At 43.0% G+C, this 25,221-nt stretch overlaps 3 protein-coding genes and 2 pseudogenes across 3 annotated transcripts; 4 read left to right on the top strand and 1 right to left on the bottom strand.

Annotated features, from left to right (window-relative positions):
* Positions 1 to 1,108: 1,108 nt before the first annotated feature.
* On the bottom strand, positions 1,109 to 1,695 carry LOC103210990 (annotated as a pseudogene).
* Positions 1,696 to 1,996: 301 nt separating this feature from the next.
* On the top strand, positions 1,997 to 2,388 carry LOC103210989 (annotated as a pseudogene).
* Positions 2,389 to 3,425: 1,037 nt separating this feature from the next.
* LOC103211000 (histone H3.1-like) lies at positions 3,426 to 12,330 on the top strand. Its single transcript, XM_042783113.1, has 2 exons — positions 3,426 to 3,830; positions 11,992 to 12,330. Exons 1-2 carry the CDS (start codon positions 3,426 to 3,428, stop codon positions 12,328 to 12,330), a joined length of 744 nt encoding a protein of 247 aa, XP_042639047.1.
* A 7,531-nt stretch (positions 12,331 to 19,861) lies between these two features.
* Positions 19,862 to 20,536, top strand: H1-5 (H1.5 linker histone, cluster member). The gene has a single exon (XM_007956894.1). The coding sequence runs from the start codon at positions 19,862 to 19,864 to the stop codon at positions 20,534 to 20,536; it is 675 nt and encodes a 224-aa protein (XP_007955085.1).
* Positions 20,537 to 21,427: 891 nt separating this feature from the next.
* LOC103210985 (histone H2B type 1-C/E/F/G/I) lies at positions 21,428 to 21,808 on the top strand. The gene has a single exon (XM_007956895.2). The coding sequence runs from the start codon at positions 21,428 to 21,430 to the stop codon at positions 21,806 to 21,808; it is 381 nt and encodes a 126-aa protein (XP_007955086.1).
* The last annotated feature ends 3,413 nt before the right edge of the window (positions 21,809 to 25,221 follow it).

Genomic DNA, 25,221 nt, shown 5'->3' with positions numbered 1-25,221 from the left:
TTGGAGAAAAATAAATAAGATTTACGATAGCAATCATTTACTTGAGGAAGGGGATGGCGTGGTAGCGGAAGATTTTAACACTAAAATGGAAGAAAGGAGAATTTAGACACTACTGAGAGATTGCAAGGGGTTAAAGTTTTCTAATTTAAGTGAAAACTATCTGTCCACTCCCTAGTATTCTTAGCTAGCGCCAAGCTTTTGGCCCGCCTCCTAAATCTGTGACCTTTTCTGGGCCCGGATTCTCCTAAAACACTGGGTTCTCCCACTTTTGTTCCAGAATTCCTAATCACGAACTTAAAATTGCAGCCTGAAAGCAGCTCCCTTGCCCAGGCAAATCCTGGCCTAGATGTCTGATGAAAACATTATAAGAGGCCGCTTTCCCAAATTACTGGGTTCGCTGCTTAACATTTCATCCTTAAGGAACTTCCCTGATCTTTATTGTTCACGCCACGTTTTGACATAAATCATTGAGCACTGGACTACTAGCCCAAAGACTGACGGTACAAATCCACCACGACGCGCCCCGGAAGACAAACAAGACATTATTCGGAAAGATGACAGCATTGAAAACCATATGGAGCAGTTCTACTTTGCACACATGTTGTCGCCAACACTCCGTGCTGCAGTCAGGGCTGTTACAGTCCCTATTTTGACGTGTGTGGGAAATAGACCAGAATCCGACTGCAGGAAATCAAACAGTTAACTTTCAGCTTCCGACTCTTGTCTGCAAAGCCCGGCTTAATCAAAATGACAAACTAGCCAATTGCAGCTCGTGGCGGGCTTTTCAAATAGTACTGCTGCCCAACAATACAGCAGCTGTTGCTTGCCTTGATAATTAACAGAACGGGAAATTTTTGCTATTGCAGCGTAGCAAAACTGCAAGGGTAAATTTCAAAGGGTGTCAAAAAAGACTAAATCTGCATGTCACACACGAGAATTTGTGTCTTTTTTCATTTCCCCTTTTCCTCCTATTTTTCTCTTTCAACCAGTCCCGAAGGCCCTCCCCCTCTCACCACAGAAACAAGACCTCCGGCAAAAAGGACCAGCTATTTTCTTAGTGTGGGTGGCTCTGAAAACAGCCTTTAAGATATAAACTGCAGCAGGCAGCTCACTTGGCGCTGGTGTACTTGGTTACGGCCTTGGTGCCCTCGTACTCGGCGTGCTTGGCCAGCTCCCCTGGCAGCAGCAGCCGCACAGAGGTCTGGATCTCCCTGCACGTGATGGTCGAGCGCTTGTTGTAATGCGCCAGGCGGGATGCGTCGCCTGCTATGCGCTGGAAGATGTCGTTGACAACGAATTCATGATGGCCATGGCCTTGGACATAGTAGCATAGTGCCTAAGGCTCTGGTAGCATAGTGCCTAAGGCACTTGACTACTAACCAGAAGGCTGGCGGTTCAAACCCACCAATCACTCCTCGGAAGGAAGGTTGGGCAATCTATTTCCATAGTGATATCGCCTCGAAAACCCAAGGAGGGGTCGCTGAGTCGGGGCCGACTGGACAGCACCTAACAACAACATGGCCTTGGACTAGATACTGGTGTCTGGATGGACCTGCTTAAGACTTTGTATACGAATATAGAGTAACACTCCTTGCGTCTGCGCTTCCGCTTCTTACCGTCCTTCTTCTGAGCCTTGGTCACTGCTTTCTTGGAACCTTTCTTCGAGGCCGGAACTGACTTAGCCAGTTCAGGCATGATTGAGAAAGGAAAAAATACTAAAATGGAACAGTGGACTGCTTGCGTTCTGTGGTCTATAGCGTCATATGCAAATGACGGTGAGTAAAGTTCTGCCTGATTGGCGGCTCTTCGGGAATGACACGACCTTCAATGTTGTCCAGTCATAACATGAATTTTTAAAAAACTGTATTTGCATTGGTTATGATGAAAGGGCCGTCTAGCCAATGGCATAGCTTTGTTTTCGCGCCCCACAGTGGCTATAAAAAGTGCGTTTTGATGACCAGTCTACACTTTTGGCACAAGTCCGAATTACTTAGTAATGTCTGGACGGGGCAAACAAGGAGGTAAGGCTCGTGCCAAAGCTAAGACCCGGTCTTCTCGCGCCGGTCTCCAGTTTCCCGTAGGCCGTGTACATCGCTTGCTTCGCAAGGGGAACTATGCCGAGCGAGTTGGGGCTGGCGCTCCGGTATATCTGGCGGCGGTGCTAGAGTACCTGATGCTGAGATTCTAGAGCTGGCGGGCAACGCAGCCCGCGACAACAAGAAGACCCGTATCATTCCGCGTCACCTACAGTTAGCTATCCGCAACGACGAGGAGCTGAACAAGCTGCTAGGCAAAGTCACCATCGCCCAGGGCGGCGTCCTGCCTAACATCCAGGCCGTTCTGTTGCCCAAGAAGACTGAAAGTCACCACAAAGCAAAGGGCAAATAAATTCGGAATCCACCACCTGTTTAAGCCTCATAACTAAACCAAAGGCTCTTTTCAGAGCCATCAATCAATTCTAAATAAGAACTGAACACAATGTGTCTTTTGAGCCATTCACAGATAACGAGCTAGATTAAAGCGTGGACATACAGCTCGCCTTTATTGTTCTCCGTCCCGTCCTCTGTTGCTGAAAATAATGCTGTAACCATTTGCTCCAGGAAAGAATGTTCAAAATACTTATTTTATTTGTGGGTTGCTAATAGATCTTTTGGTCAACTAAAACCTCAGCCCTAATCCAAACGCTGTTTCTCGATGCCACCCATATTTACTGGAACACTTCTAATCACTAATCAATCCAAACCTATAACCTCATACATACTGATTAAGATTCGTATTGAATACTTAATCAGCTGTTTGCATCAAAATCACTTAGTGAAAAGAATTAAGCATTGGTATATGATAGAACATACATCAAGACCTCTTTCCTTAACATCACGTTGGTATAGTTCCGCTGCCCTAGGCAGAGCGCGCTCTGCCAGAGTGTTTTTAAACCATCTTTGTCCAAAGTTTTCGTATGGTCATTAAAAGCAGAGCATGATGATGCAGTGATGGAACATGGAACAGAACTTTAAGAGACTAAATAATACAATAATACACTTCTGGATTTTTTTTCCCCTCATTATCTGAAAAGGAAAAAGAAAAAGGCCTTTCTTTAAGAATAGTTTACACGCTAACTTCCACAAATAACGGGTCAGCCTCCCTTTCTGTGGTGAAATCGTAATAAAGTTGAAGTCCGTAAATTCAAACAGTATGTAGTGCACCAATAATTTCTTTCCTGTAAAAATAGGAAATAAATAAATGAATAAGCATGGAAAACGAAACAGTTCAGAGAGGGTGGGAGGAACCAAATAAAGCCTGATACAAGAACCAATCAGGTTACTGCTGTAACAATTCTGACCAATCAGGATCAGAACGTGAGTATAAATTCTAGTCCCAGGAGCCGCTGCTCAGTCGTCTTTTAGTAAGGTGTAACTCTTACAGTTATGGCTCGTACCAAGCAGACAGCTCGTAAGTCTACTGGCGGCAAGGCCCCGCGCAAGCAGCTGGCTACTAAGGCTGCCCGCAAGAGCGCCCCCGCCACCGGTGGCGTGAAGAAACCTCATCGCTACCGGCCGGGCACTGTGGCGCTGCGCGAAATCCGTCGGTACCAAAAGTCTACTGAGCTGCTGATTCGCAAGCTGCCGTTCCAGCGGCTGGTGCGTGAGATCGCTCAGGATTTCAAGACTGACCTACGCTTCCAGAGCTCCGCCGTGATGGCGCTGCAAGAGGCGTGCGAGGCCTACCTGGTGGGGCTCTTTGAGGACACCAACCTGTGCGCGATCCACGCCAAGCGCGTGACCATCATGCCTAAAGACATCCAGCTGGCCCGCCGCATCCGTGGGGAACGAGCTTAAGCTGTTCTCCACCTGATGTAGCTAAGATTTTTGCCTTCCCAAAGGCTCTTTTCAGAGCCACTCATCTTCTCGATTAAAGTAGCTGTGAACACTACGAGATTGCGGGTCAAAATGTCTGAAAGGGGAGGAACTTTAGGAAGCTACTACACTACCTTCAACAACATAAGTGTTACTTTACTAAACTACACAATAGGGGCATTTGTCTCATGTAAAAGAAATTAATGTTCATTTCACATCAGCTATTTTAAAGCAACTATACAGATGAAAACCACAGATAAAATTCCTGACCTACCTGGGTACTAGATGACTGTCAATGGGATTCAGAGAATTGATACTTGTATCCCCTTCCCAATCCAGAATACAAACGGAAACAATTTTCCACTTGTTCCTGTGTATGTGTGACTAAGTGAACTCAGGGGATGTGGGTGTTTTGCCCAGGATCTAGCCATAGTTAAATTGACTTAAATTTGTCCCCCACTGAATCTTATATATCTACAAAAGGAACAAACAAAACCTGAATATGGCTGGCACTTTATAGAAGGTGTTAGTGTTTAGTATTAATTCTCATGCGAATTGCATTTCTTGTCTATCAGTAATTTGTCTTCTGGCAACCCTATAGATAAAGCTCTGAAGTGTTTACTATTCTTGCTCTGAAATGTTTACTATCCTTCACATTTCACTCCAAGATCGTGATACCATAAAATTAGAAAATTAGCCCATCCACCGGTTTTTATTTTTGCCACTTTCCAGGAAGATAATAATACAGGTACATGCCTGTGGATTGCTCCTCTGCCATCAAATTCTAGTTGCTGAGCCCTGAAAGGTGATTGCCTGCCCTTATATTAGTGACTTCACTGCAGTATAAGCCACAGTGGAATTCTTTAGAACAGCAGCTTACCACTCTGATGGCTTCCTTATGATTCTGTATCTCTTACATGACATACTTATGTGTTTGAAACACTAGATCCAGGAGACACTTGTTCCCCAAAATCTGTGTGAATCAAAGTTTTAAAAATCAAATTATACTCGCTTTATCTTCCTATGGAATACACACATCACAGGCCAAAGTTTTCTTGTTCCATTCACTATTGTATCCCTGGAATAAAACAGACCAACACTGAACAGGTGCGCTATAAATACTTGTTTAATGAATGAGTTTGCTAATCTGTTATGCATTCTTTGCTTTAAAATTCACAAAGCACTTGCATATATTATTTCATTTGTTCCTCAGAGTTCAGAATGGATAGATATATTAGCATCCTAGAAAGAAAGCCCAGAGAGATGTCAGCCCATTTGTTTCTTACCTTAAATAAATATGCTTCATAAATAAGTACAGTTTTAGCCCAAGAGATAAAATGGTCTCTTTTATCTCCTATATAATAATTCCTCAGATAATCTTATATTTAAATTCCAATACTCCCTTTAATCTGCCTTCACTTTCAGACAGGAGATAGCTCACACTCAATCTCAGGTTTCTGCTGACCACTCCCAGGTCCTGTATCACACAGTTCATCCCAGACATGTTTAGTCACCACTATGTTTTATTTCCACAGTGAACAGATATAATACTGACAACAACAATTATATAAAGTGTTATAGTACCAAACGCGGGTCCCTGCCCCGTGCATAGTCAGGCCAAAACAGTTTACAAACCGAGTGAGTACGAGAGAAAATTATTCATTGCAAAGCAGCAATGCAAGGAGTAGGGGTATGCTCGTACCCAGATCTGACTCCCTGAAATGCCATCAAATTACAATTTTTGTAGGTTTCAGTAGAGGGAGTTATGCATATTCACAAAAAATTTCAGGAATTTGGGTCAGTGGGCCAGAGTTAATTTACAAGTTGTTTTCTAAGACACATTAACATGTCTATCATCTGTGGCTAAGGAAATAGCAGGGAAGAATGTTTTCTTTCCATTCAGTTTTTAAGGAATTGAGTACTCATCTGTCTCCAACTGGAGTCCAGGGTGGGGGAAATAGTTGAGGGTAATTTAGTTTACTTATCTATTACCAACCAGGGTTTTCTCTAATTATCTGCCTTAACCAGGGTGGGAGAAATAGTTTTTACTTTACTCGGTTTCAAAAGCTTTACCATTTCTAAAATATTTTCACATGTGTATTTTGTATGTGACCCTGATAATAGTCTGTAGGGTTTAGACAGGGCACAAGTTACTCACTCCCTTACTATCTCTTGGAAGATTATCTTTTCCAATGGTACCAGGTATTGGTGGACAGTACTGAGCTGGTGGATATAGTTTCAGAATGCTTTCCATAATCTTTGGCTGAAAGTAAAGTGGGAATGAGATCTGGATAAACCTCCATTGGCTACAGAATAATAAAGAAAGAGAGTAATTAAATAGATAAATAAAAAAACTGGGGAGATGGTAGAAAGGCCTGTTTTTCTTTCATAAAGCAGGCAGAAATTAAAGGTTATTCTGATCTCTTCTAACTCCTCAGCAAGGACATTTGCTAGGATTCTGGAGTCTTCTGGAATATGAAGTTCCAGGTCCACCACGGACTAGTGAGGGCATTTTCTATCTGAAGCCTATATCTGGGTATAGAACTGGTGGTTTTTAGGAAATGCCTAAAAATTCTTTGACACTGTTTTGTATGTTTCTATAATGATCTCTAATCCTACAAAGTAGAAGACACTATTATATTACATTTTTGAAATACATATGTATATTAAAAAAAGAAAACCCTCACTGCCATCGGGTCATTTCCAACTCATAGCGACCCCTCCTTGGGTTTCCAAGCTGGTATCTCTACGGAAGTAGATTGCCCAATCTTCCTCCCAAGGAGTGGTTCGTGGGACTGAACCTCCAGCCTTCTGGGTAGCAGTCAAGTGCCTTAGGCACTACACCACCAGAGTTCTCTATATATGTATAAGCACTCATAATATGAACTTAGAAATATCTGTACCTTTGTTAGGCTTTCTACCAGTAACATTAATTCTAATTCTCTGTTTCTAAAGGAATGATGTGAGACTTTACTTGCATGCCTTACCATGACTACCTTGCAATAAACTAAATGAGTTTATAAATATCAAACCTGAGTATTTCTCTATTAAATTTCTAAGATAAAACAGATCGAGGAGTCAGCTGCAGGGATCCAGATGAGGAGAGGGAACCCAGGTCACGTGTCAGAAGGGACCATTCCCTGGAGAAGGATGTCATGCTTGGTAATGTGGAGGGTCGATGAAAGAGGGGAAGACCTTCAACGAGATGGATTGACACAGTGGCTGCGACCATGGCTCAAGTATAGCAAGGATCATGGAGCTGGCGTGAGATCAGGCGGTGTTTCATTCTGCTGTGCATGGGGTTGCTATGAGTCGGAAACGACTTGACAGCACCTAACAACAACAATGATAAAATCCTACACAACAAATAACTCCTTCCTGCAAAAAGTAGAGCCTAATGACTTTCCCCTTGATTATGGGCTGGACTTAGACTGGTTTCTAACCAATGCAATAAAACAAATACCAGAAAACTAAAGTGATGCTGAGCTACTTCAGAGACTAAGTCAAAAAAGACACTGTTTCCTGCTTGCTCTCTCTCTCTGTCAGATCATTTGCTCTGAAGGATCCCGGCTGCCCTGTTGGGAGGATGATCAGGCAGCCCAGCAGAGAAACTCACCTGTTGTAAAGCTCAGGTTGACCTTCTCCAACAGTCAGTGAGGAACTACCAATAACTATGTGGCTGAGCTATCTCCACCCCCTCCCAGTTAAGCCTCAGATGACTGCAGGCTCTGCTGAAAGCTTGACTTTTCACTTTTTGAGAGACCTTGAGTCAGAACCCATTTGGCTGCTAACCAGATGGTCAGTGGTTCAAACCCACCAGCTGCTCTGTGGGAGGAAGATGAGGTAATCTACTTCGGCAAGACTTGCAGCCTTGGAAACTCTATAGGGGTCACTATGAGTCAGAATTGAATTGATGGCAGTGGGAGTTAGAACCACCCAGCTAAGCCACTCTCTCATTCCTGACCTTCCGAAACTATATCAAGACCAAAACCAAACTTACTGCCATCAAATATGTATAGCTGTAAATCTTTACAGAAGCAGACTGCCTCATCTTTCTTCTAGCAGAGTAGCTTGTGTGTTTGAACCACCAACCTTTTGGCTAGCCACCAAGTGCCTTAACCACTACACCAAGAGAGCTCCTTCAGAAACTGTATGAGATAATAAAGTTGTTGTTTGTAAGCTACTATGTTTTGGAGTAATTTGTTACACAATACATAATTAATGTGATAGGGAAAAAGAAGAGACAGAAGCCATCTAACAGAGTCCATCTAGACTATACGAGATGACCCCATCCCACAGTTCTACACCTCACCACAGGATAGTCCAGAACCTCAGGTATTTGCCTTAGTCGTTGCCCAGGAATCAGCAGGATTTTCTTTTGTTGTTATTCCGTCAGGCTTATGACAGGTTTAGTACTGGTACACATTTCAAAAGACAGGTTTAGTACTGGTACACATTTCAAAAGACGATGAAAACTCTAGCTGCTCAAATAGAGCTGCTTTGCAGTTATGGACCTTGTATGGTCACCTCTGGCTATTACTAGCACTGCAGGGCTGGGGGGAGGGAGAATCTCACATTTCTTTTCATTTAACTTAGCAATACATCAATAAATCAATTTCTGTGTGATCAGACATTAATTCATAAACTCCTAGTCCAGTTGTCATTGAGTCAACTCCTACTCATGGCAACACTATGTTATGTCAGAGTCAAGTGTGCCCATAGGGTTTTCAATCTCCCATCACGTGAGGAGAAAAAAAACAAAACACAGTATTTATTCCATGCAATCAACAAAGGCATATTGGGCAAGTCACAGCAATTAGCACCAATGTTTGCTAAACCAAAAACTATTGTTTGCTAAGGAAAACAAAAAGAAAATATTAAAATATATTTTTTTAAGTGCAACAGGATTCTCAAACTCTGTTTAAATAATGAAATCTCCAGAGTCAGCCAATGTGTTTCCTCAATGCAAGTAGGAAAAAAGAATAACAAAGTATCTGATTTAACAAAGAGAATTCACAAGCAAGTACACATTTTGAAAATGACAATATAAGCATCATACTCAGGACACATTGTCAAGACAACCAAAATAATCACAGCTCTTTCAGAGTATTTTATCTTCACTAGATAAATGAACACTCATAAGGATAAGGTTTCTTAGTGTTTCTTCATTGAAATAACATATTCAAGGACAGTTGCTCTTTGATGAGACAGAATGCTGCCTTGTTTTTGTGTATTTCAAGGGGAAGAGATAACATTTCTCTTTAGATTGGTGGGATTATTTTACCTGCAGAAATAGGGTTTACATCTTCAAGGAGAAGCACAGGTATTCCATTATTATTTAACAGAAGGACAGAGAGGCCAGCCTAGAAGTTCAATGAGAAATGGTTAACTGATAGAACATGGGACATGTACTGTTTTGCATGTACACTAATCATTATTGTTGTTGTTATTGTTACGTGCTGTGGAGTCGGACCCGACTCATAGCAACCCCTCCTTGGGTTTCTGAGGCAGTATCACTATGGAAGTAGATTGCCCCATCTTCCTTCCGAGGAGTGGCTGGTGGGTTTGAACCACCAGCCTTCTGGTTAGCAGTCAAGTGCCTTAAGCACTATGCTACCAGAGCTCCTACACTAATCGAAGAAGAGTTTAAAATGTACTTGGAGAGAATAAATCTTAGCATAAAATTAGATCATTTTTGAACAAGTGAATAATCAATCACACATACTTGAAACATAAAAGGTAAACATTACTGACAGAAAAAGAGAAGAGGGAGTGTGGGGCATTAGGCTGTCAAAGTCTCACAGGGAAAAAACAGAATCTGATATTTTGAGGAACACAAGCAAGTGGGTCCTGAGGGAGAGAATTCCAGCTGGATCTTGGAAACCAACCAATCACAGTGTCTTTTTATACTCTTTTCCTGAAATAAAGTCATCTGAGGTCTCTGCATTCTGAACTTTATTTGTAAATTCAAGGGATGAGGTTTCTGGGTGCAGCTGATGTCCTACTTGAGGGGAACAGGGGAGTGTCCGGAATCCCTGAGCTCTGAGAGGCATTCCCATCCTTTCATCCATTCTCCAAGGAAATGGCAAAGGAAAGCGGCCCTTCAAAGAGCTTCTAAACAGCATCTAAAGGGAATGAAGGGAAAGAAAACAAAAGTCAGCACTTCCTAAATATGTACCTGGGGGTGGCAAGAAAAAGAGGGAGAAGGGAAGGTGACTCAACAAGTAAGAGGAACAAGAAAGAATTTTGCTAAAGGTGAGGAGCGCAGCAGAAGATCCTGAGTAGAGCAGGAGAACAATCTAGAACAAAACTCAAAATCACACACACACACACACACACACAAGACCAGGTTTACTGATCTGATAGAGCCTGGTGAGACCCCTGAGACTATGGGCCCTAGTTATCCTTCAGGTCAACTGAACTTGAAACCCCATGCTATTTCCCCCACCCTGGCACCTGGATGGTAATAGATAGGTAGACTGGATCACCCCCAACTATTTCCCCCACCCTAGTTAAGACAGATGATTAGATAAGACCCTGCAGGGGAATACGTAAACTGGATTACCCCCAACTATTTTCCCACCCGGGCAGATGAGTATTCAGTTCCCTAAAGAACTGATGGAAAACATTCCTTCCTGCAGATGATGTTGTTGTTGTTGTTATGTGACGTGGAGTGGAGCGGCCCCGACTCATAGCGACCCCTCCTTGGGTTTCCAAGGCAGTATCACTACGGAAGTAGGATTGCCCAACCTTCCTTCCGAGGAGTGGCTGGTGGGTTTGAACCGCCAGCCCTCCCGTCTGGTTAGCAGGCAAGTGTCTTAGCCACTATGCTGCCAGAGCTCCCCCTGCAGATGATAGACTTGCTAAAAGTATTTTAGAAATAACTTGTAGATTAACTCTGGCCATGGACAATAGAAATGTTTTAGAAACAACTTGTAAATGACCTCTGGTCCCAGGACATAAGGGAACAAAAGTTAATTGCTGACCTCTCTCCCCTGGCCCAAGCCCCTTTCAGCTGATAACAAGAAATTAGTGACTCATCCGTCAACCATTTCACGTTCACGCCCCAAATTCCTCAACCTTTTGGGTATATGCACAACCCCCTCTCCTGAAACCTACAAAAACTGTGTTTCCATGGCATCTGGGGAGTTAAGATCTGGGTACTAACTACCCCTAACTCCTTGCACTGCTGCTTTGCAATAAATAATTTTCTCTCCTCTCCATCTCCATGTGTAAACTGTTTTGGCCTGACTGTGCACCGGGCAGGGACCCGCGTTTGGTCCGGTAACAAACTCACTCCTGTGGCTTCCAGACAAACAGAGGGCATATGGGGTGAACATTTACATCAGGTAGTTATACTCCTGTTGTCATGGGAGAACAGAAGGGCAGTGATTGCACAGGGCCACAACTCAGGGGGCAGGAGTGCATGGGAAGGAAAGACACAGGGCAGAGGTAACTACAGGGAGAAAGTGGGAAGAGAGCTGTTACATTGTGGGGAACTGCAGTCAATGTCGTGAAACAAATTGTGTAGGAACTGTTGTATGGCAAATGAATTTTAAATGGAAAATTTAAAAAATTAGCAGTAATATTAATAAGGTGAGGAGCCCCACCTTGAAGCTGTAATCGAATCAAGCAGCATTAAGTGAAGTCTGCCTCTTTTTAGGCTAAATCAAGATTACATGGAAAATACTTTTGAGGACGCATTAAATCGGGATTATATGGAAGTATTTCACACACTATACAGTTTCAGGAGCTGAAATGAGTGAGATCCTTCCTCTCAAGATGGATCCCTCGATTCCAGCGGCGAGCTTTCAATGCTAAGATTTCACTGCGAGCAGCAAACTGCAGGGCACGGCCGGAACAAAGGAAGGGCCGTGCATTGGTGCGCAGGCGCAGAGCCGGAAGAGCTGTTGGACCCCTATATATCCAATAGTAATTTTTGCTCAGGCATAAACTAGATGTTTAAGCACCGCCTTTTCTTTCGTTCTTTCTTCTATTTTTTATTTTTTTCTCTCTCTCTCTCTCCAGGAAATGTAGGCAGGGCTAGAGATCTGTGAACTAGCTGATAATAGCTGCTGTGAGGAGTCCCCAAACAGGTCCGATACAACGCTATATAAAACACCACCTCAAGCATTAGCAGGCAGTAGCTTATCAGGTCGTAGTCATGTCTGGTCGTGGCAAAGGCGGGAAGGGTCTGGGCAAAGGGGGCGCAAAGCGCCACCGCAAGGTCCTTCGGGACAATATCCAGGGTATCACTAAACCTGCTATCCGGCGTTTGGCACGTCGTGGCGGTGTTAAACGCATCTCTGGCCTCATCTACGAGGAGACTCGCGGGGTGCTTAAAGTCTTCCTGGAGAATGTAATCCGAGACGCTGTCACCTACACCGAGCACGCAAAACGTAAGACGGTCACCGCCATGGACGTGGTCTACGCGCTCAAGCGCCAGGGTCGCACCCTCTACGGCTTTGGCGGCTAAGGCTCTCTTCGATATTTCCACTCCCCAAAGGCCCTTTTAAGGGCCACCCACGAAGTCTGGTAAAGAGCTTGGTGCACTTTAAAAGGCTAATGGTTTTATTTTCCCTTGTTACATGATGATGCGTTAGCTAAATGTGGTTTGCACAACAAAATTTGCCAAAAAAGGTGATTATAATTAAAAATGATTGATTTAGTACTTTTGACAACCGTCAGCAGCGCAACTATAAACGACTCATTTAAAATCCAGGTAGGTGAACTAACGCTGGCAGCCCAATCTATAGCATTTTGCACGCTTTGTCCTGGTACTCCTTTCGCGCCACGACACGGTAGTAAACGGCACAGCACTACTGACAAAGCTAAGTATACTGACTAGACCGTATTAGTGTAGCACACAATGACTCAAATTCTGAACCACTTCAAAACCTCCATTTACAAGTTAATTTCCTTAGTCTCAGTTCTCTTAAATCAATAAATTTTGTGCCAAGAATCCAGTCATAACACCTTTTTAAAAAAGCGGAAGACTCCTCGAGACTGTGGCTCTTAGTTACCCTTCAATCCTGTGGCTTCCAGCCCAACAATAGACAGGCATATGGGGTGAACTTTTATGTCAGGTAGATAACACCCTTTGGAGAGATCATGGGAGAGCAGAAAGGCAGTGTTTGCACAGGGAGATGGGGAGGGGTTAGCAGGAATGCCTAGGAAAGGACACAGGGAAGAGTAACCTCAGGAAGTGGGAAGGAGCTGTTAACGTAGTGGGGAATTGCAGTCAATGTCCTGAAACAAATTTTGTATGAACTGTATGGTAAATGAATTTGCTCTGTAAACTTTCATCCAAATCAGAGTAAAATATAATAAACACTCATTTGTTGTTGTTGTTGTTATGTGCCGTTGAGTCGGCCCCGACTCATAGCGACCCCTCCTTGGGTTTCCGAGGCAGTATCACTACGGAAGTAGGATTGCCCAACCTTCCTTTAGCACCCTAAAAAAATTTAAAATAGCGGAAAAGAAGTTCCGATACCCAAGCGAATATTTCCTTGTAACTTTGATACACGCAAATCTAAGAACCTTTTAAATAATTTTTTTAAGAAAGTAAAATATCTTCTTTATGCATTTCCTACACTGACGTGCTAACGTGGAATATTTTGTGTTAGACAATGAACCCGGCAGCAGATTCCGAGTAGTGTAGACTGTCCAATCAGAACGCGGGAGTGGCTATAAATACCCGGACTACCACCTCTTTCACTCATTTCTTGTGTGAAGCGGCCACATCTTATAGGTCATGGCTCGTACAAAGCAGACAGCTCGCAAATCTACCGGTGGCAAGGCGCCGCGGAAACAGCTGGCCACCAAGGCAGCCCGCAAGAGCGCGCCGGCCACCGGAGGCGTAAAGAAGCCTCATCGCTACCGGCCAGGCACAGTAGCCCTAAGAGAGATCCGGCGCTACCAGAAGTCCACCGAGCTGCTGATCCGCAAGCTGCCGTTCCAGAGGCTGGTGCGCGAGATCGCTCAGGACTTCAAGACCGATCTGCGCTTTCAGAGCTCGGCTGTGATGGCACTGCAGGAGGCGTGCGAGGCCTACCTGGTGGGGCTCTTCGAGGACACCAACCTGTGCGCCATCCACGCCAAGCGCGTCACTATCATGCCCAAGGACATCCAGCTGGCCCGCCGCATCCGCGGCGAGAGAGCTTGAATTTTTCATTAGTCCACAATTATTTACATCCCCCCCAAAGGCTCTTTTCAGAGCCCCTCAGTTTTCACCAAGAGAGTTGTTACTAACGGAATATAGATCGTAGCTTCATATAAACAATGTTACTAAGCCATACTTTAAACGCCAATCCCACAGCGATAATTTAATTACGTTATGCTGCTAAGGGGTATTCTGTTACAATGTGATGTTTTCCATAGCCTCTAGGGAAGGGTGGGGCGGCTAAAAGGCCTGGCTACTTGCAATCGACTGCAAGCTGTCATTTGCCAAATGACCTCCCTCTCCCTCCAAAACTGTTCACAATGCCCTGTTAAAGCTCTTTGACAGTGGGTTTTCATTATTTTCCCTCACAAATAAAAAAGCAGACACGTAATTGAAAACCAATATGGCATCAGAAAGCAGTTCTTCCTAGTTTGCACAGAAACTAGGTTTTCTAACACATTTATTAATCTTGTCCAATATTTTGCCTGTTACAGTCTGCTGATCTCATCTTCTATAACCACAACATCATTTTACTGTTTACTTCTTGGGGTATATATCTTCACTTCAGAAGGCAGTGTTGATGTAACAAAGAGTTACATCAAGCCAAATTTTCTCCTCACTGTTTTGGGGCAAATGAGAAATAAGGCTGCCCCCAGCTCTTCCTCAATTTGGCCTTCCAAAGAGGCTTAAATCCCAGCCACTGGCTGTTTCTGGAGATTTCAAAAACTATTGGTATTGATTCAACAAAAACAATTCAAAGGGATAAGGCCAAGCATCTCTTCCTACATATTCTCTAATCTGTTGTTAGATACCGTGGAGTTGTCTCCAACTCATAGTGACCGTATGTACAACAGAACACAACACTGCCCGATCCTGTGCCAGCTCCAAGATCTTTGCTATACCTGAGCCCATCCTTGCAGCCACTATGTCAATCCATCTTGTTGAGAACCTTCTCCTTCTTTGTTGACCCTCCACTTTACCAAGCATGATATTCTTTTCCAGGGAATGGTTCCTTCTGACAACATGGCCAAAGTTGGTGAGATGAAGTCTGGACATTACCACTTCCATGGAGCATTTCGGCTGCACTTCTTCCAAGACAGATTTGTTAGCCCTTTTAGCAGACCATGGTACTCTTAGCATTCTTCTCCAACACTGCAACCCAAAAGCATCAACTCTTCAGTGTTCTTTATTTATAGTCCAGCTGTCACATGCATAAGAGGCAATAGAATTCTGTAACCTAAAAACCTTTAGTGGTTGTCTGCTAGGTGTAAAGTCAAATTACTGTCTCTTTCAACCTTCAGTGATAGCCTTCCTCTCTACCCCCCATTACCTTCTCAGCATAACAGAGTGAGGCCAAATGATTTAGGCTCATAGAACAGCCAGTTACTAACTTTATAACCCTGGGCAAGTTACTTGTCTTCTCTCTAGGCTTCAGATTTGCAGCTGTGAAATGGTTCTGTTGTTACATGCCATCAAGTAGGTTCTGACTGATAGTGACCCCATGTACAACGGAACTAAACACTGCCTGGTTCTGCGGCATTCTCACAATCTTTGCCATATTTGAGGCCACAGTTGCAGTCACTGTTTCAATCCATCTCATTGAAAGTCTTCGTCCTTTTTGCTGATCTTCTACCAAGCAGGATGTCCTCCAGGAACGCCCTCCTGATAACATGTGAAAAGTATGTGAGACCAAGTAAGTCTCATCACCTTTGCTTCCAAGTAGCATTCTGGCTGTACCTCTTCCAAGACAAATTTGTTTATTCTTCTGGTATCCATGGTATAGTCAATATTCTTAGCCAACACCATAATTCGAAGGCATCAATTCTTCTTCAGTCTTCCTTAATCATTGTCTAGCTTTCACATGCATATGAGGCTATGGAAGAGAACATGTCTAGCACACCTTACTCCTCTAGCTGATATCTTTGTTTTTTAACACTTTAAAGAGGTCTTTTTGCAACAGATTTTCACAATGCAATATGTTATTTAATTTCTAGAATTCTGCTTCCATAGGTGTTGATCACGGATTCAAGTAAAATGAAATCCTTGACAACTTCAATCTTTTCTCCATTTATCATGATGTTGTTTATGGGTCCAGTTGTGAGGATTTTTTTCTTTATGTTGAGGTGTAATCCATACTGAAGACTAGTCTTTGATCTTCCTCAGTAAGTACTTCAAGTCCTCTCACTTTCAGCAAGCAAGGTTGTGTCACCTACATATTGTAGGTTGTTGATGAGTCTTTCTCCAATCCTGATGCTGTATTCTTTTTCATATAGTCCAGCTTCTTGGATTATTTGCTAAGCACAAGGTTGAATTAATTACTATGAAAGATACAACCCTAACACACACCTTCCCTGATTTTAAACACAGTATTCCCTTGTTCTGTTCCAACCAATGCCTCTTTGTATATGTCCTCATGAACACAGTGTAATGTTCTGGGATTCCTGTTTTTCACAATGTTATCCATAATTTGTTGAATGCCTTTGCTTAGTCAGTAAACACAAGGGAACATCTTTCTGCTATTCTCTGCTTTCAGTCAAGATCCATCTGACATCAGCAATGATGTCACATACTCTTCTGAATCCGGCTTAAATTCCATGCAGTTCTCTGTTGTTATACTGCTGCAATTGTTTTTTCTAATCTTCAGTAAAATTTTATTTGTGTGTGATATTAATGATATTGTTTGGTGATTTCTATATATTTTTTTTTTATTCCTTTCTTTGAAATGGGCACAAATATGAATCTCTTCCAGTCAGCCAGCCATGTAGTTGTCTTCCAAATTTCTTGGCATAGACAAGTACTTTCGGAGCGGCATCTGTTCATTGCAACATCTCAATTGGTATACTGTCAGTTCCTGGAGGCTTTTTTTTTTTTTTCACCAATGCTTTAATTACAGCTTCAATTTCTTCCTTCAATATCATCAGTTCTTGATCATATGCTATCTGTTGAAATGGTTGAATATTTACTAATTCTTTTTGGTACTGTGACTTTACATATCCCTACATCTTTCCTTAATGCTTCCTGCATCATTCAATATTTTTCCCACAGAGTCCCTCAATATTGCAACTCGAGGCACAAATTTTTTTCTTCAGTTCTTTCAGCTTGAGAAATGACAGATGTGTTCTTCCCTTTTGGTTTTCTAACTAACTCCAGTATTAGCACATTTCATTGTAATGATTTACTTTGTCTTCTCAATTGCCCTTTGAAATCTTCTATTCAGCTCTTTTACTTCATCATGTCTTTTATTCACTTTAGCTACTCTCCATTCAAGCAGCAAATTTCAGTTTCTTCTGACATCCATTTTGGTCTTTTTCTTTCTTTCTTTCTTGTCTTTTTAATGACCTTTTGTATTCTTCATATATGATGTCCTCGATGTCATCCCACAGCTTGTCTGGCGTTCAGTCATTAGTGTTCAATAGGTCAAATTTGTTTCTTGAGATGGTCTCAAGAATTCAGGTGGGACATACTCAGGGTTGTACTTTGGTTCCCACGGACTTGTTTTAATTTTCTTCAGCTTCAAATTGAACTTGAATATGAGCAATTGATGGTCTGTTCCACGGTCAGCCTCTGGCCTTGTTCTGAGTGATGATATTGAGATTCTCCATTGTCTCTTTCCACAGATGTAGCCCATTTGATTCCCATGTATTCCATCCAGCAAGGTCCACATGTATAGTCCCCATTTATGTTGTCAAAAAAAGACATTTGCAATGAATGAATGAATTTCTCTTACTAAATTCTTTCATTCAAACTCCAGCATCATTTCTATCACCAAGGTCATATTTCCTAACTACTGATCTTTCTTTGTTTCCAAATTTCACATTCCAATCATCAGTAATTATCAATGCACCCTGATAATGCATATTTGATCAATTTAAGACTGTAAACATTGGTAAAAATCTTCAATGTCTTCATATTTAGCTTTAGTGGTTGGTGCATATATGTGTTAATAAGTCATATTATCAGATCTTCCTTGTATGTGAATGGATGTTATCCTATCACTGACAGCATTGTACTTCAGGATATATTTTTGAAATGTTCTTTTTGATGATGAAAAAGACACCATTCTTCTTCAGTTGTTATTCCTGGCATATTAGACCATATGATTGTCCAATTAAAAATGGCCAATACCAGTCCATTTCAGCTCACTAATGCCTAGGATATCAATCTTCAAGTATTCCATCTCATTTTTTACACTTCCAATTTTCCTATATTCATAGTTCATACATTCTATTTTCCAATTATTAATGTATGTTTGCAGCTCTTCTCAGATTGAGTAGTGCCACATCAGCATGACATTTCTCACACATAACAACAACAACAACAACAGCATCAGCACATGAAGGTCTCAAAAGCTGTACTTCATTACTTTGAGAAGGCAGTTCTTCCCCAGTTGTATTTTGAGTGCCTTTCTCCCTAAGGGACTCCTCTTCTGGCACTATATCAGACAATTGTATGCTGTTATTTGTAGGTTTGTAGGGCTTTCACTGACCTGTTTTATTATTATTATCATTATTATATTTTTTTTAAGTGCATCACCAAGTCCCTCTTCCTAGTCTGTTTTATACTCTGTAAGCTCTCTGAAATCTGTTCACCTTAGGTGACCCTGTTGGTAGGAAGACTGGGCAATCTACTTCTGTAGAGATACTACCTCAGAAACCCAAGGAGGGGGTTGCTATGAGTCGAGTCCGACTCAATGGCAAATAACAACAAACAACAATGCTTCTCAAAATAGCCTGTTCTTTTTCTATGGATCCCTCCCAGTTTAAAAACACACAAACATCCACCTTGATATCTTCAAGATATCTTGATATCTTCTAGAAGATGATTTTCATGACCATGCAACTGATTAACGTTTGATAGACATAAGGGGTTTAGTAAGAGCATTAGGGAATGTGTCCTGAAAGCCTGACAGGAGCGGTAGTCGTCTAAATAATATGAGCTTTATTCTGGAGGCTACTGGGAGCCCATGAATAATTTTCAGCAGGTTTAGGAGATTTATCTAAAGTGAAGTATCTGAAGTTAGCAATTTTTGTCCTCGTTTTAATGGACTTGCCCAGGAATGAAAAAGAGAAAGAACCTCAGATTACATACCAAATTTAAATTTGAACTTGAATCTAGCCTTCAGAGACTGAAGCAAGAGATCTCCATTCTCTTGCTGCAATGGGAGGAACTCACCGGGCCATTGAGTTTTTCCAAGCTGCACAGTCCCTGTTCACTAAATACAGAAGCACGTTGAAATTACGAGAAGGCAGAACCGGTTTTTAAACACGGTCTGTGTGGTTAATTTGGGGCATTAGGGAACCAATTGCCCTGTGCCTGTGTTACTTACCACATTTACAAACAAAGTTTATGCCAAATCCAAGTAACTTAGTGTCCCTTCTTCGGTAAAAATCAAAAGCCGAACCCCGGAACATATCCTTCTAGGAAATTTTAGATTAACATTTAGTAGGAATTTATTGCAACATACAACTAACTATCGCGATGTCACCAGCCAGGTGGATTTATACGCAAAGCTAAAGGGATTTTTTAAAATATCTTTCATCGTTTACGCAGAGTTCATAAAAACACAAATAAGTTTGTGAACCTGTAGGCTCTTTTCCTCTTTTGGAGCTTCAAAGCGCCAAATTCAGTACCATTGTTTCTCTCATTTAATTAAATTTTGGAGGCTAACAAACACAACTTTGGAGACCAACGCGGAACCGAGTCTGCCCGAGGGTGGTGGATTGGACGCTCCACCAATCACAGGGCAGCGCCGCCTTATATAAGCCCCAGGCCGGAGCGAGTCAGCATTGCAAAACTTGCTATCCTTGGATTTGAAATCTTTTCTTCTGTGTATTTTCTTATCGCCATGTCCGAAACGGCTCCTGCTGAGACCGCAGCTCCGGCACCTGTGGAGAAGTCTCCTGCCAAAAAGAAAGCAGCCAAGAAGTCGGCTGGTGGTGCCGCGAAGCGCAAGGCGGCGGGTCCTCCTGTTTCCGAGCTGATCACTAAGGCTGTGGCCGCTTCCAAAGAGCGCAATGGCTTGTCTTTGGCTGCGCTTAAAAAGGCGTTAGCAGCTGGTGGCTACGATGTGGAGAAGAACAACAGCCGCATCAAGCTAGGCCTGAAAAGCCTAGTGAGCAAGGGCACCTTGGTGCAGACAAAAGGCACCGGCGCCTCGGGTTCCTTCAAGCTCAACAAGAAGGCAGCCTCTGGGGAACCAAAACCCAAAGCCAAGAAGGCTGGCACTGCCAAGGCTAAAAAGCCCGCCGGAGCTACTCCTAAGAAACCCAAAAAGACAGGAGCCAAGAAGGCAGTGAAAAAGACGCCGAAGAAAACGAAGAAGCCTGCTGCGGCGGGTGTTAAAAAGGTGGCCAAGAGCCCTAAGAAGGCCAAGTCTTCCACCAAACCGAAAAAGGCGGCCAAGAGTTCTACTAAGCCGAAGGCTGTTAAGCCTAAAGCAGCCAAACCCAAGGCCAGTAAGCCTAAGGCAGCGAAGCCTAAGCCTGCAAAGGCAAAGAAGGCAACTCCTAAGAAGAAATAGGAAGTTGTGGCCTGCTTATACAAACCCCAAAGGCTCTTTTCAGAGCCACCCAACTATGCAAAAAAGCTGTGCACTCTATGTTCCATCTTACCCCTAGAGAAACAGGCACGAAATTTTCAAATATTTGATTCCACGACACTTGCACACACAGAACAAGCTTTGGGTAGTAAAAAAAAAAAAAAGTGGCCAACTGCCCCAAGAGAAATAGTGCGTGACTCGGAAAATGAAAAGAGCCTTTGGTTGTAACTAATTTGCTCTTTGCCTTGTGGCTCTCGGTCTTTGGGAACATATAGCCTAGACTTAGGCAAGACTCCACCTTGCCCGAGAAACTTGTTGAGCTCCTTGTTGAGAATGGCCAGCAGCTGCAGATGGCGCGGAGTGATGAGCATCTTGTTGCGCGCCGCGTTGCCCGCCAGCTCCAGGATCTCGGTGGTCAGGTACATGCGAGCGCTGGCCCCAACCCGCGCGGAGTAGTTGCCGAGCAGGAGATACACTCCGCCCACGGGAAACTGGAGCCCAGCGCGAGAGGAGCGATTCTTTGGCCTTGGCGCCCTGTTGCCACGTCCAGAAATGACGCCACAATACTATAGCGTAATTAGACTAAGGTGAAAAAAACTAGAGCTGCAGTACTTACACATATCACAGGGCGCGAAAATAAAGCTATGCCATTGGCTATAATTACTAATTTGTTTGAACCGGTGGAATCGTGATTTTAAAGTACACTTATTTTGATTGGACAAATTAATAGTTATGTCATCCAGACTTCACCACCAATCAAACACATGACTTTACTGAAAACCTGCTTTGCATAAGAGATGTGAATAAAAGATCATATCCAGCTTCGCATTCATTCCTTGTTTTCTTAAGAGGCTAACGTAGTTAACTCCAAACATGCCTGAGCCTGCCAAGTCTGCTCCTGCTCCTAAGAAGGGCTCCAAGAAGGCGGTGACTAAGGCTCAGAAGAAGGACGGCAAAAAGCGCAAGCGCAGCCGCAAAGAGAGTTACTCCGTGTACGTATACAAGGTGCTGAAGCAGGTCCACCCAGACACCGGCATCTCGTCCAAGGCCATGGGCATCATGAATTCGTTCGTCAACGACATCTTCGAGCGCATCGCGGGTGAGGCGTCTCGCTTGGCTCATTACAACAAGCGCTCCACCATTACCTCCAGGGAGATCCAGACTGCCGTCCGCCTGCTGCTGCCCGGGGAGCTGGCCAAGCACGCCGTGTCTGAGGGCACCAAGGCCGTCACCAAATACACCAGCTCTAAGTGAACCGCTGGCTTGTGCACCTAGCTGATCGTCCAAACCTACCCAACGGCTCTTTTCAGAGCCACCCATGCTTTCCAAAGAGAACTGTCACTCATTTTATCCGCGCTTGTAGACAAAGGCAGTTTCAATAGGGCTAAGTGTTTCTCAATTGATACAAAAGGTACCATTTGGCTTTACAGTTTTTGAAATAACCTGCTGCCAAATCTTGTACCTTGCAAACACTGGAAACCAGAATTAGTAAATCTAACATCCTAACTCAGAAATTAATGCCAAGACTAAAGAGCTGAGTAAACTACTTGGCCAATGTCTGTTTCCCTCACAGGTTACACTGTCACAATTCTTAGGCCTTCATAGGATAATTGATGAATGTCAGATAAACACTCGTTTAAGGGAAATTGCCCCAGGTCATCATCCATTTAGATTTCTGTTTTGTAACATAGATACTGGGGATGTAGTGCCTAAGGCATTTGACTGTTAACCAGAACACTGACGGTTCAAACCCACCAGCCACTCCTCCGAAGGAAGACTGGACAATCTACTTCTGTAGAGATACTGCCTCACAAACCCAAGGAGGGCTCTATGAGTCCGGACGGACTGGACAGCAGTGAGTTAGGTTTGGGGTTTTTGGTTTTTTTTTTTTTTTTTGTCCCTTTTTATTATAGGCGTGTTTCCACAAATGTATCTAATGTTGTTGGGATAGAGATAGAGAAGAGCAAAGAAATTAGAACCAAATTACTTTATCTTACCAATTAGAGATGAATATTGGATCCTTGCCTGCTTATCTAGATGCTTGGTGGGCAGTTTGAGTTTATAGGTTAACCTCTACCTTTGTCCACCGATTCCTGAGAAGACCAAGGTACTCCCCACTCCTCCCTGCCCCCACTGCTAGGTGGGTGGTTCAAACCCACCAATTGCTCCACTGAAGGAAGATGGACAATGTACTCCCATAAAGATTTACAGCCTTGGAAACCCAAATGGGAGTCACTGAGTTGGAATTGACTCTATGGACGTGCAGATAGGGAGAGCACCCAACAACACAGCCCCATCCAAGGAGTCCTGGTTGTGCAATATTTAAGCATTTGGCTACTAACCAAAAGGTTGGCAGTTCAAAAGATGTGACAGTCTGCTTTCATAAAGATTATAGCCTTGTAAACCCTATGGGGCTGCTCTCATCTATTTTATAGGGACATTATGAGTCAGAATCAAATTGATGGCAGTAAATTTGGGTTTTGGTTTATAGCCTCATCCACGTTGCTACAGGGTTGATCAATAGAATACAGCAGAAATGAAAGTATGCCCTTCCAAGATTAAATTATAAAAGACACAGAGGCTTCTGTGATCACTCTCACTCCCTCTTGGATCAATTCCTCCAGAGGAAAGAAGCCAGCCCTTGTGATGAGTAACCCTCTGGAGATACCCATGTGGTGAGGAACATGAATCCATCTCTGGGCTACAGTGTATGCCTGCATCGACCTACCTCAATTTCACACAACTGGATTTAAGGATTTTAAGGACTAGAAGTCACTATTTTAAAAGTATCTTAAGTACTATACTATTGTCTCCATCTTAGATTGTATACTATTGATTCCATTTCCAGTAATGGTAGACTGGACAACTCAGACCAACTCTGATGCTGAGAACTAGAAACAATATGATTGGAGGTATCAGGGAGCTATCAAGAAAATACAGAATCACAGAACCAAAAACCAGAAAAAAAGAAAACTTAGAACATTATGCAGGCAGCTGGAAAACAAGGCAAAGATCACAATGGAATGATCTTTCCTTTAGGGTATATTTTTAAGTGAAAAAAAGACAAAGTAGAGAAAATTCTGCTTAGTATGTTACTATTTATGTAATGAGGGGAGGAGGGGGAAGAGTACCTGCAGAATCTCTGGGTGTTGCAAACAGTTTAAGCTCTCAACTGCTAACCAAAAGGTTGGAAGTTCGAGTTCACCCCGAGTCACCTCCAGAAGAAAGGCCTGTCAATCGACTTCTGAAAAACCAGCATCGAAAACCCTGCAGAGCACTGGTCTCCTGAGATATACGCAGACTTACCATGAGTCAGGGCATTCTCAACAGCAAGTTGTAACTGGTAAGAATACATATATGTATGCTTATCATTTAAAAAATAATAATAATAATAACAATGGAAGGATAACATTAAAATACTGTTACGTATTAGGTGAGAGAGGAGCTCTGGTGGCACAGTGCCTGTATTAGACTGGGTTCTTTAGAGAAGCAAAGGAGTAAAGTTCATAGAGAGAGAGAAAGAGAAGGAAATAAATTTATCTTAGGAAAACAGCTCACACACGTACAGAAGCTGGCAAGTCCCAAGTTCTTGGATCAAACGTCAAGCTGGAGGCTTTCCCCAACTCACACACCTGCAGGGGCTGACAAACTCAAGGTTGGCAGGCAGTATACTGGCTGTTGACTCCAACGAATGATGAATCCAAGATCTCCAGGCTGAATGGTGGATTGTTTGCTCATGGACAGTTGTAGGTAGCACAGCAGAATCCCAATCCACAGAAGAGTGTCTCTTTGCCCAGGTTGTCCATAAATATATTGGAAGCAGGGCACACCCCTAGGGAAACTCCCTTCAACAGACTGGCTGCTCAAAACGTACATCTGATCCCATTATGGGAACAACCCACATCACAATTGCTTAAACCACACAGAAATGTGGTCCAGCCTAGTTGACACACAGCTCCAACTATCACAGTGCCTGAGGCATTTGACTGCTAACCAGAAAGCTGTCAGTTCAAACCCATCAGCCACTCCTCAGAAGGAAGACTGGGCAATCTACTTCTGTAGAGATAGCTTCTCATAAGGGAGTAGGAACTGACTCAAAAGCAATGAGTTTGGTTTTTTTGGTTTATTAGGTGAGAGAGGCTGCAGGCTGAAGGAGACAAATCTCTTTGAACACACCTTGATATGACCTTGGATCCATTTGAAAATATATTAATAACAAAGCCAAATTTTAAAAAGCCCATTTCCGTGCTGGCAAAACTGGAGATCCATTTGCAGAAAAATGAAACAAGATCTGTACCTCACACTACACACAAAAACAAACTCTGGATGGATCAAAGACTTAAATGTGAAACCTAAAACTATAGGGTTCTTCAAGGAAAAATAGGGGCAAATTTAGGGCCCTAATATATGGCATAGTGCCTAAGGCACTTGACTGCTAACCAGAAGGTTGGTGGTTCAAATCCACCAGTCACTCCTCAGAAGAAAGATGGGGCAATCTACTTCCGTAGTGATACTGCCTCGGAAACCCAAGGAGGGGTCGCTATGAGTCGGGGCCAACTAGATGGCACATAACAACAACAACAATATATGGCATAAATAGACTATCAAAAATAACTCAAAATGCACAAACAGCAGAAGAGAAACCAGATGATTGGGACCTTCTAAAA

The sequence above is a fragment of the Orycteropus afer genome, unplaced genomic scaffold (assembly GCF_000298275.1).
Source record: "Orycteropus afer afer isolate SDZICR_OR568_19922 unplaced genomic scaffold, OryAfe1.0 scaffold00684, whole genome shotgun sequence".
Classification (NCBI taxonomy): domain Eukaryota; kingdom Metazoa; phylum Chordata; class Mammalia; order Tubulidentata; family Orycteropodidae; genus Orycteropus; species Orycteropus afer.
Note: the sequence above shows the minus strand (reverse complement) of the source record. Positions and strands in the feature narration are given on the sequence as shown.

Bases quoted from the DNA above. Each gene is read 5' to 3' on its own strand.
- LOC103211000 (XM_042783113.1), top strand. From the start codon at position 3,426: ATGGCTCGTACCAAGCAGACAGCTCGTAAGTCTACTGGCGGCAAGGCC. The intron at 3,831-11,991 runs GCTTAAGCTGTT...CTCAAGCATTAG, and splicing joins GCCGCATCCGTGGGGAACGA to CAGGCAGTAGCTTATCAGGT.
- H1-5 (XM_007956894.1), top strand. From the start codon at position 19,862: ATGTCCGAAACGGCTCCTGCTGAGACCGCAGCTCCGGCACCTGTGGAG.
- LOC103210985 (XM_007956895.2), top strand. From the start codon at position 21,428: ATGCCTGAGCCTGCCAAGTCTGCTCCTGCTCCTAAGAAGGGCTCCAAG.